Source organism: Galeopterus variegatus, unplaced genomic scaffold (genome assembly GCF_000696425.1).
Source record: "Galeopterus variegatus unplaced genomic scaffold, G_variegatus-3.0.2 Scaffold5863, whole genome shotgun sequence".
NCBI classification, from domain to species: Eukaryota; Metazoa; Chordata; class Mammalia; order Dermoptera; family Cynocephalidae; genus Galeopterus; species Galeopterus variegatus.
Genome location: NW_007731974.1, coordinates 103,857 through 116,501, shown reverse-complemented (window position 1 = coordinate 116,501; position 12,645 = coordinate 103,857). Strand labels below are relative to the sequence as shown.

General features: G+C 34.2%; 1 protein-coding gene across 1 annotated transcript in view; it reads left to right on the top strand.

Moving 5' to 3' along the window:
* Positions 1-6: 6 nt before the first annotated feature.
* The window catches only part of PHYHIPL (phytanoyl-CoA 2-hydroxylase interacting protein-like), a 60,239-nt gene continuing 47,600 nt past the window's right edge, over positions 7-12,645 (top strand). Inside the window, exon 1 of the mRNA XM_008590123.1 lies at positions 7-248. Within this exon, the coding sequence (XP_008588345.1) occupies positions 143-248 (106 nt within the window). The 5' untranslated portion in view covers positions 7-142. The remainder of the gene's footprint in view (positions 249-12,645) is intronic.

Here is a 12,645-nt window from a genome sequence, read left to right as displayed (position 1 = left end):
AGCCTCGGCCCCTCAGCGCCGCGTCCCAGGCTTCCTCCCCTCCTTCCGCCACTTCCCCTCCCTTTCCCGCCCTCCTCGCCCACCCGGCCCGCCGAGAGAGCCTGGATACGAAGCAGGCGGGCTTGAGAAGGGGGTTGGAAAAATGGAGGTGCCGCGCCTGGATCATGCCCTCAACAGCCCCACCAGCCCCTGTGAGGAAGTGATCAAAAACCTCAGCCTGGAGGCCATTCAGCTGTGCGACCGGGACGGTAAGAGCGTCAGGGACCTTGAGGAGAGGGACCGAGCCCGCGCCTAGGCGCCGCGGCCGCTCTGGCTCCGCCGGGCGGCAGGGTCTTTTGTTGTCCCCCCTGTGCAAGTAAATGCAGGTGCGGGCTCCCCTCCGCCCACTCGCCCTCCTCTCAGACCCCAGAAATGAAAGGACCCCGGGGCTCGGGTCTTGGCGCGGAAAGTCGCCGTCGTCCACGGCCGCGGCGCCCCTCGCAGCTTTCGCCTGCCTGGCTTCAGCGAGGGCGCCGTTGACACCCGCGGTTCCTGCCCCGACGAGGCGTTTCCGAATCTTTGCCGCAGTCTGGATTTCCTGGGTCTCCGGCGTTTAAGGGGGAATGCCCTCTGGATGTTTCTAACACGCCCCCCCCAACATACACCCACCCATCCACACACATACACACACAGTAGTTAGCATTCTCTGTCCAGAAACTTCAGTTCCTTTTTAAACCTCCTATCTTCAGACTGCCCAAATTAAGATGTCTTTTTATCCACTCAAATTGGGATTAGGATGAGTTTTTCAATTGAGGGGGTCAAAAAAAAACAGTGCATTTCAGCACCAAGGACAGACACAGGCTTCATGGTTCTGGGTGTGTGATTCAGAGACTGTCAAAAATCTGTAAAGGAATTAACCTAATATATATGCTGTGATTCAGAATATGTGGCGAGTACGCATCGTTGTGTTGATATTACATCGTTTATTCATTCTATTGTTAAAGTTGGCAGTCTCCTAGAGAAGGAAATTGATTGAACACAGGTCTGAGCGTTAAAGAGATAAGCTAGTACTATGTGCAATGTGGGTAGTTACAGTGCTTCTGTGTTAGTTGCATTAGTTGGAGAGTCAATGCTATTTCAGTTATGCGGAATAAAACTTCATTTGTAAAGAAATCATCTAAGTAGCAATTGGTTGACCAAATAATTGTAAAATTCTACATCTGATAAAGGATGTAGACAATTTAAATGTTCTCAAGAGGGCCTTAACACTTTCGACTACACATGAAATTAATGTTTAACTGCCTATAGAGGTAATGATCGTAAAACGTTTTTTAACGAAAGTTATTTAGATACACTAATATGCTCATAATAAGGTCGTAAAATTTATCAGTGTCATACAAATAGGGAGCAGAGGTCTTGTTTCCAAAGTCGTTTAAATGGAAATAACTTGGTTAGGCATTGCTTTTCAGCACGTTTAGGTCAAGAGAACACCAAATTTCTGTTTATTAATAAATTTACTATATATTATTATTATTATTAAATAAATTTATATTTAATAATTTTGAAAACTAAATCTAAACTCTTTGAAACCAAAGACACTTTCTAAATAATTTTTGAAACAAGTGTAGTATGAATAAATAAATACTCTTGCAAAGGCTGCTTATATTTCCTTTATGCTTAATCTGTTTTGGTTACCATAGTAGTACGTGCACATATTATGGCATCTAAAAAATTCATCACTTTGGTATCCTACTTATAAGCTTGTATGATTAGACTATGAAGATTATTTTTAGCATACCCCATAGGAAGTCATTCAGATTTAAGCTTATACTTTTATGACAAGACTTTTTATAATGTTATCATTCTAAATTGTAAATATTTTGATTTTTTTAGGTTGATTGGAGAGAAAACCAAGAATATAATAAAAGTACATTTAGTTTTATTTACTTCAGTGATTTATCAAAAGCTCCTTTATGTAGTAATTCGAAGTAGGCAATTCATTGTTGTACCTCAGAACCCAGTAATCTCATTGTTTAAAATTGCATTTACCATGTTTCAAAGATATTAGGGAAAATAAAATTGTTTTCTTGTTTATGAAGTTCACAGAATTAATAATGTAGATTGCAAAAATTAATGCTGCATTTACTGTGGTCTCTTCTACAGTAGCAGCTATTTTATTGTGACGATATTTGTTAATTGTTTCTGTTCACGTTATGAATCCTGCAAAATGAGCAAATTATGTAACATCTTATTTTGGGGGGGTGCTGGCACTAAGCAGTGTCTGTGAAAATTACTATTTGCAGACCTCTAATTGCTTTAATATAGACTAATTAAATGGGATTTCATTTTATAAAATAGCTTATCCCAATGAATTCAAAGAGCTAAATCTTATTTAGAAGATGTGTACAAATTTTGAAATACCTTGTGTAGAGATGCTGTTAAACACTCAACTTTTTTTGTGATTCTACCTTACATATCAATTTAGAAATATTAAGTTGGTTTCACAGAAATAATTTAGGGAGAATAATATAGTTTTTATGGAACAGTTTACAAAGTGTTGCATTAAATTTGTCAACCAGACCTTATTTAGCATCATTTTAAATTGAGAAATTTTCAGCTAGATGTTGTTTGCTTCCTTCATTTTTCCTTCCTTTCCCTTTCCTTTCTCTTAGGTCTCATTATTTTACTTCTATAAATATATAACATAGAAAGACAAGGATGTGGCAGAACCTGTGGCAAAAGATCTATTTATGCGCTTAAGTAGATAATAAGAGCTATATTTTCATAATTTTATGATTGTAGAAATATATTTGTTTGCTCTTTACTTTTATTGCTTAATTTTACTCTGCTGTTAATCTGGTGATGGAAACGAGAGAAACATTAATTCCTTGGAAGTGGAATAAAGTAGAATAGAGGAAAGTATATTATGATTGTTACATGTACACTTCCTTTTACCCTCTCCACTCATAGATGTTTTTAATTTTATAATATTTTGCATATTATATCAGCTAAGAGCTATAGCTGCTAGTGAGCATAACTGAATGTCTCAAGTTTCCTTGGTTCTCCTCTTTTCATGTTTTTGTTACTTGCCTATTTTCCAATAAAATGATGTTTACACTATTAGCAACAATTCACAATGTTTCTTTTTTTCATAGTTTCTCAAAATATTTAATAATAGTCTCTGAAAAATATGGGTTAGAGACCAAGTGGTCATATAATGGGATTTTTACTTAAACAAGAGGGTTCTTTTACAAACACATGTTACCTTATGGATAGTCTTTTGTAAGCACGTATGCTTTGGTTGCTGGTACGTGATCCCTGCACAAGTGTTAACTTGTAGTTGAAAATGAGGATTCTGGATATACTTCTATTAGGAAACCTGAAGTTGTATTGTAAATCTAGTATTTTCTATTAATTCCTATTGCAAGAAGAAGAGTATTTCTGTTCCTTCGTCTCTGCTGTGCTGAAGCATACTCAAGTTGCATACATGATGTACTTTATGACTTTCCAAAAAAAAAATTGAAGGAGAATAATTTCTCATCTGGAAGCATCAACAATATGTGAACCTATTTCCAGTTTGTTTCTTCATGTAGATACTTCAGACCCTCACTGACCTGTGATAAGACAAAACGGACCCCCACCCCAAACACAGAATTCTACATCCTTGTCTCTTCATCTTTTTATTAAGTGTGTGTAAATGTGTGTGTGTGCTTGCTTTCCTTGCTGAAAAGGAAAAATTTAACTACTTGTTTCTTTACACGTATTCAAGCTCCTTGTACCCTTGTTGTAGTAAGGAGGAAAATACTAAATTAATTTGCTTTATAGCACTTTAATCCACCCCAAGTCTTCCTAGCTTTAACAATTATTACTTCTATCATTAGGGCATTTTATGACTACCTAGATATTGCTATAGAGTTTATGATGCTAGTCAGCAAGGGAACACATTTTAAAGAAATTACACAGATAGAAGCTGAAAAATTTTCCTGCCTTTGTCTTTAACGGTAGTTCTGTAGAAAAAAATAAAATAAAAAGGTTTTCTCTCATTTACATCTTTAAAAAATAGATTTCTTTGAATGTGGACTTTATCATATCTATTTAAGTTATAAATCAGTTGGGACTCCTTATTTATACTTATTGACATGTGAATTAAGCAAATTTTAACTTTGGAAAAAGAGTAACAAATACTTAGTAGCACAGTGCTGTATTGGATAATACTTAATGACATTCTCTGAAGCAAACATCTAGGAGGATTATCCGTAACCATTACTTTTAATAGTCTTTATTTTAGGAATGTTTTGTAGTTATTACTCAGTCTCACTGACATGCAGTATAGCACAGTGATAATATCATTTTAGATTAGATTGACCTCTGTTAGAATATTGACTCTTGGAAGATGTGTAACCTCAAGCAAATTACTTAATGTGCTTTAGCCTCAATCTCTCTTATGTAAAATGGGTATAGTAATGCCAATCCTATAAGATGATCGAAATAATTAAATGGGGCATTACTTATATAGCATTTATTGCAATTCTTGCTACAAAATAGATAGAATATATTCTCCACATCTTTCTTCAGTTGAACTACTGCCTTTTATTTTTTTGCCAATGTTTAGATCTTTGTTTTTCATAATTTCAGTTGTTTGTTGTTTAATTAGGAAATCGCTTCAACTTCATGAATAATTAATGAAAATTGTTAATTCCAAATTTTCAAAGAATAGTAAATTTAAAAGTCACAGTTACAGTGCTCTTATCCTTTGCTTCTATTTTACCATCCCATCAGTAATATCTTTGCCAGCCTCAATTCTAAAAGCTGTTTTCAGCTTCTTGTTGAAATCTTTTGTTTGTTGTTTTTTGTGTGCCTTGTGTCCTTGATACCTGCTTTGAGTAGGTATTTGCATCACAGCCCTTCTCTGTTCTTGCTTTGCAATATTTGTCTTTATGATCTTTTTTCCTAAGGATAAATCTATACTAGGATATGCGACCTCTAGATTCATTTCCTTGACCCAGATATGACTACAGAGATGCTGTAAATTTTTATGTAAGTATAAAACAAAACTAAACTAAAATAAAAACTAAAAGAAATAAATGAAAAGCTTGAAAACCATCAGATTGTGTTAAACCAATTCATATTCTTGGTAAGGGTTCTAATTCATTCCCAGGGAAGACAAGGAAGTCATTAGAGTAAAAATCACGTCAAATGATATGTGACCAGACTCTCTCCAGTGGTAGAATGACTTATGTGTCATAAGTAGTAACACAGGCAACTTGCTTTGTTGCCGAGGTAGGTGGGTCAGATAGAACACTATCTAGACAACTTCCAAATCAGTTGGTTTTATCTCCTCTGATATTTCCTCCTCATTTAGGCCCAATCTTGTGTTTTCCTCTAATTTATGTGAGTACACTTTCCTGACTACTTTTACATTATCCTGGGCTTCAGTAATAGCAGCAGCCATATCCCTTATTACAGCAAGCATAATACTTCTAGTTTCTGGTTTTCCTTCTCTGTCCTTAGTAGATGCATAAATTAAGTTTTGCCTTCTAGACAAAATTTTCGATTTATGTTAAATTTCTATGAGAATCTTTTATCTTTTATTAATTATTTAAGTCCTCTTTTTATTAGTCTAAAATAAATGCTTCATTCTTTAACTGTTTAAAATATTTTCTTATTTCTAGACAGTAGTTAAACTGTATTGAGCATGCTGTATTTTATACATACCTTTGAGAAGTAAAGTCGGTGTTTGAGGAAGACTTCTAGCAGAAATGTATAGGAGAGTAGGAGAGTCTAGGCAGAAAAAAAGAGAAAGCTTCAGCATGTTCTGTATATGCAAGCATAGTAAGCAACTGTGGTATAAAAGAAATTCAAAAATAATTACTAAGAATTGGCAATTGATTGAATTATCAGACAGATTAAAAAGCGATCAGGAGTAACTTTAGGATTTTAAGTCTGGGAAATCAGAACAATCATTGACAGGAAAGAAAAAAAAGATAATATTTAGACATGATATTAATTTTTTATATTAGGTTACAGTGGGCAGCCAAGTATGTTCTAAACTCTTTCCGAGGGTACTTTATTTTCTCATGGATATTATAATGCTAGAACAATATTATATACTGCTTTGTCATTATTGTTTCAGTGTGGATCTCCATAAGAGAACTCACTTACATTTTTTTAGGCTCTTTTTCTTCATTTCCACTTCTCAAAAGCTACTCATACTCTGATGATAGTACTTTGAGAATGATTACTATATGAAACTAACCATTTGATGCTTTAGAGAGGATTGTGAAATAGAGATTTTTGAATTATCTACATAAAGATAGTGTCAGAGTATTAGGAGACTTTTAAGAGGGATTATTATAAAGTGAAAAGAACATCTGAGTTATGTTGACAAGTTTGGAATCTAACATGAAGTTATGGAATCTAACTCCTTGGAAGCTTGTAATAAACATTCAGTAATTCTTGTGTTCTGGGGAAAAAAGTTCTAGAATGGGGAGAATAATTACTCATGGACATATATATTTTGCTAGTGACTCTAGAACTTAAGTGAAAAGGGGAATGTTAAGATTTGACTTCAGTTTTAGAGTAACCTCCAATGAGCTTCGTATCTTACCCCTTCCTTGAAGTATAGGAATGATCACATCCTGGGGAAGGCCAACTTTGAACCCCACAGATGGAATAAACCTACAATCCAGGTTTGTTAAAAATGCAAACAAGAGCTCTACATTTTGAAATTGCTTAATAGATGTGAGTTGAACAAAGAGCATCGAACTTGGAATTGTAATTAGTTTTGTTTGTCATATTATGACTATTTGTGCCAAGTTTGTGTTTCATTTAAAAGGGGCTACCTGGATATTTTGCATATCTACTATTTGTTGTTGTGGTTGTGGCAACTAGTGTAAATAAATTTGTCTTTTTGTTTTCTATAGCCTGTGGGAGTGTTGCTATCTAATAATAGTATGGAGGACGTATTGCTTCCTCAGACATATGTCATTAAAAAAAGGCACAGAAGATTCTTTAATATATGTGTTGTGATTTTCTTGAAATATAGCTCTCATCTTCTGTAAACCTGAATGTTGGTGAATTTCTCAGTCTTTAATATTTTATAAGCTGATGATAAGTGCCAACAAAAATCATATAATTTTGAACATCTCTTATCTGATAGGTTCTTAATGACTGCATTTTAGAGTTATATCTGTGATGTAGAACAGAGGTCAGGAAATTATGGTCTTTACATCAAATCTGCAAACCTGCTGCCTATTTTTGTAAGTAAAATTTTATGGGAACACAGCCATCCCCATTTGTTTACATATTGTCTATGGTTACTTTCTCACAGCAGAGCTGAGTAGCTGTGACAGACCACATAGCCCACAAATCTTAAAATACTTATTGCTTAGCCTTTTATAGAAAATGTTTGCCAACAGGTAATGTAAAAGATTGAAAACACAAGTTAATCTTTCATGATAGGAGTAAAAATATTGAAAGGAGAGTTTCTGAAAAAAAATGTGTACTCATTTTATTTTTATATATTACCAGGGTTTTGAGATTATGCAGATCAGGCAGAGAGCTGTAGAAAGCTGAATAATGTTACCAGGCAGTAAGTTAGCTCTGTGTGGGGTCAAAGTTGGGCAGCCCTCTATGTCATTGTGTCTTAGAGGCAGTGAGTGAAACAAGCCCTGATTTTAACTTGAAATCTAGCATTCATATAAATAAGTTTAGAAAAAAATGCTATTTATGCACAGGTATTTCCAGATATAGTTATAATTCTATTAGATATGATGTGAACTTTGAGACATATGTGTAGCTGTATTGATATGTGTGACAAAAAGTTATGTGGATATCATATCCTTTCTTCTAAGCCCAACTCTCATTGAAAAAGTCAAGGTCTTATCTTTCTGGCTTCCATAGTCTATCTCAAGCTATCTGTGGTAAAGGATCCTTTTTAAAAAAATCTAATCTGTGACTATTGGATGCCTAATAAAAAGATTAAAGAAAGAATTACTAAAGGTATAAAAGACATAAAATGTCTTTCAAGACTAAAAATGTAATTCAAGACATAAAAGTCACCGCTAAATTCCTTTTAAAGTTTCTCAATGCTTACTTTCTGTATTTATGTCATCGCATACTAGTGCAGACTGTCACTTGTGGGTGGACCACGCCTTTAAGTAGCAATAGCTAGAGTTTAGTGCCATTTTATTCTCATCCAATAATTAATTTATAGGTACTGATCTTTGTAAAAAATTTTTGAATTGTAATTGATTATACATATTTTGGAGGTTCAATGTTGACATATGTTGCTTAAGTCAATATTACTAGCATATTTATTGTTACAAATCGTACTTATTCTCTATGTCCCTTGTCGAATCTCTCCCCATTCCCCTCTCCCTCTCTCCTCCCATCCTCCCTGTCTCCTTTGATAACCCTAGATTTCTCACCTTCTGAAAGAGTAATGGTTACTCTGTTGATTCGTTGCCTACATGATCTGTCCAATGCTGAGAGGTGTGTTCAGGTCTCTCAATATTATCATAGAGCAGGTGGTTCTTCTGTCACTCTGGAATGGGCTTTGTGGAGAGAGACAGACTTGTCTTTTCTTTGGTCTCTGCTGGTGACTCTCCTTGAGTCAGTGCACTCCAGTGGCTAGCAGACCAACTGCACAGTGGTTGTGGCATCTAGCTGCTTTCTTGGCAGCTGTGGTTATTATGGTGGCTGTGGTGGGCCACCCACATGAAGGTGATGTTTTTGGCATGCTCCTTACCTAGTTGCTGGTGGCAGCAGTGGTATGCCTGGTTGTGGGAGGGGGTCCGGTCCTCAGATCCATGCCTCAGGATCCTGGGTGGATCCCCTATAGGTACTTAACTTAACCAGTTAAGAGTCTCACTTTTCTTTTGTTCTTTTACTTACCTGCTATTTTTACTATTTACTCATACATGCATTCCAACTTTAGGGTCTATATTAAGAAGATGGGAAAAAAGTATCCAAGAATGGATGTAACTTGGATCCTGCATTCAAAGGATTAGGGAGACAAGTTAGGAAGACAATACAATTAAATAAATAAATGTAATAATACATGATAAGTACTCAGTAATGGAGTATAGAACGGAAAGTGGTTAATTCTGTCTTGAATCTGGGAAGCAACATTTTTCTGGGTATTAAAGATAAAATAAAAATTTTTCAGGAGAAGTAGGGGAGAAGGGCATTTCTGGCAGAGAAAAGAGCCTATCTAAAGGCATAAAATCATATATGTTTTATAACATTTGAAATTGTACAGGAAACTGCATGGTGGGAAATTAAGTTGAAGCTAGTCAGGACCACCTAGGTTATGCCATGATTGGGCGTTTGGATTTATCTTCTTAGTAGATTTCAAACTTTCTAATTTGTAGAGAATTTTTATTTAAGAGAAAAAAAACCAGTTTACAGAATTTCATTTAACAAGTAAAGGTAGCATTTTATTAGTGTAAATTTATCTGTAATTTCAAACTTATGAAATTATTCAGATAAAGTCAATCATTGGTATATTGAAAGTTGTTATTCTGTATCAACCTCAGCATCCACTTTTTTTCTGTATCTTATTTTCATTGCATTGTGCATAGAAAATACTGGTTCATTTTTATAAGTAGTGGCAAATCGTAGTGTTTTTAACTCATTTTACCTTCTCAAGATACTCTCCATCTAAATTGATCCAGACTTAAAGAGAAATAGTTAAGACTATTTTTTTCAAACTTGAAGAGTGTTGCATTTGGAGGGAAGTGATAGAATCCATTCATCAGTCAGTTCATTTTTTCATTTTTCAATGATAAAATAGTGTGTCATAAAATTCTGAGATGCCTGTTGATAAATTTTTTAAAAACTCATATCTTTGTGCTGATTTCTGTTATAATGTTAAAACAATTACATTTATTTTACTTATATGATGAATCCTAATTGTAAGGATCCATTTTATTACTGAAAATTTACCTGCATTTATAAGCTTGGTAACATTGTGATTGTATTGTCAAATTGAGTTTCTTTAGCTTATTAAAGAGCTAGATAATGAAATTGGTTTGTCCAAGTTATTTATATTTGAAAGGTAATTATCAAAATTTTTTTAATTGATAAAAAATGTATTTGTTCTTTCTTTTGAAATATTTATACCTTGTTTCAGGACATCCACCTAAGTTTAGTATGAAAACTGAATTTTGAAATTTTCTATACATAACACTACCATTAGCTCAGAAAAACAACTTCAGTTTGAAGGATAGTTTGGATGTGATTATCCAGAACTATTTTGAAATATCTTAGTATCTAATCCTTATTAGTGTGCAATTACTACTTGATAAAATCTGGCAACAGCTTTTACAGGAGCTACCACTCTTGATTTTTTACTTTATTTACTTCCCTTAATATGGCTGTCTCAACATTTCTGACAATTTAGTTGATGGTGTATTAAAAACTGATTTGGACATTAAATTTTTATTTTCCATTGTGTGTTGTTCCACCATTTTTGAATTTATCTGTTTGAAAAGCTACAAAAGCAAATGGATCTGCCACATTCATATTCTCATATAGTTAATTTAAAAAGGTTTTTTCAACACTTGAATTAATCAAGTATATATATGATGAATAATTTTTGTATTCTCTCCATTTTCAATTGTATTTCAATGTTTTATTTCAGTTTTTTGGCAACAGCTTACTCATTTAACATATTTGTTGCAATATCACAAATGCAGGATTCGATAAGCTTTTTGTCCAATTTCATATGCTTTTGTTTATAGGTGATGTGATGACTTCATTCTGAGTACATTTTAATTGTCAGATTTACAATAACTGCAGCCACTCTACGTTTTGTTGCAAAATTATGGAAGCTGTCAGATACCATATCACTATTTTGCAAAACCTTGTTATATGAAACCCAGTGAAAACTTGTTAGTTTTTATCACTACAATGTAAATCTTAATTACAGATGAATATCATTTTATTTTAGCTTTGAGTGAGTAGTCCTGAGAGCTTCAAGCATATTTATTTCATTTACAGCATAGTTGCTGGTGCAGTCAATATTAGCTGAAAAATCAACTGATCCTAATTAATAGTGAGACTTGAGACATCTTGAGCCAAATCAATCTCAATACCTCTAGTTTAAATTTATTTAATATTTTCTGTTTTTAACTAGGGATCTGTTTCTAGTTGTATAGGTAATTATTTCATTACCTATACTGGAAAAACTGTAACTCTATCCCAAAGTTAGAATAACTTCATCACAAACATAACTAGAGAATAAGTATACAAAACTCATAGTAATCCCTTAATCTAACTTGTTCTGATGAAAGGGCCAGACATACACCTGAGCCTTGCCTGCAACTAATTGAATGCTGCATGCAAGTACATAATGTGTTTATAAGATTTTACTTGAGCATATGTTTGCTGGCTTGAGTTTAAATGAACAGACATGAAACAGAGCCACACCTTTTTATTCATTGTGCTATTTCGTGCACTGAGGTAGAAGGCAGAGTTTTATTTTGATGTTTACTTAGAATCACATAATACAGCACAGTTCAGTGTATGCTATATGTATTAAAGTTTTTAAGATAGTTTAAAAATAATTAAAAAGTTAAATGATAATGTTTTTTGAACCCCTTAATCATCTCTGTATTAAAAATTATATCGTTGGTCAGTAGTTCTCAAAATTTATCACGTATAGACCTTGTTAAAACACAGGTAGCTGGACCCCTGACTTTCTGATTCATTAGATCTAGGGTACAGCTCCTAAATTTGCATCTCTAACAAATTTCCAGGAGATACTGATGTTGGTGATCCAGGGCCCACACTTGGAGAAGCAGTCACACTTAAGCAGCATGACCAAAGAAGTTCTTAGGTAGGGAAGAAATAATAAGTATTTGGTTTTTAGAAATAGTATTTTGGTATCCATTTGATGAGTGAATCGGGATATTCAACTTACGGAGTTTAACTGCTTATACAGCAATTATAGATGATAGGTAAGATTGTTACGACAGGATAGATAAAAATTAAGGGTGGAATTGAACAATATTTCTGAGGCAAAAATCTGTTGACTTTGTGATCAAACTGAAAGTGCAGGATACAAAAAAAAGGAGTTGTTGAGGATGGCTAAATTTGCTAGACTGGGTACATTTTGATACCAGTAAATTCAATAGGAATTGTTGGTTGGAGGAAATGTGAAAGAGTAAGCTTGATAATAAGCTATTAAAATCATTTCTGGACAAGTTAGATTTGAAATATCTGTGGCATATCCAGATGGAAATGTCCAGAAGTCTATTAAAAATATTCATCTATCTCATAAGGAGAGAATTTGAAGATAAAGATGAAAATTTGGTAGTCCTTCCCAAACTGTTTTTCAGTTGCCTATTTCTCTTCATCAAATATTTCTTCCTTCATCTTCTAGTCAGTCTTTGAGACCTATGTCAGATTGTCCAACTGTTTACTAGAGTGAGTATATTAGAATGCTAGTGTCTGTGTGTATGTGTAGTGTCTTTTGTGTGTGTGGTGTCTAAAAGGATCATTTGAAAATTAATTACTTCTGATATAATTACACTTGGTGGGTGTGTGATTAATTGGGGCAGTTAACATGGAAGAAATACGATGGACCTCTGCTCTGTACTTGAGAGCATTCTCCCCCTTGTTTTGACTGGCAAAAGAATTGAGTATGATTTTCTGTGTTTA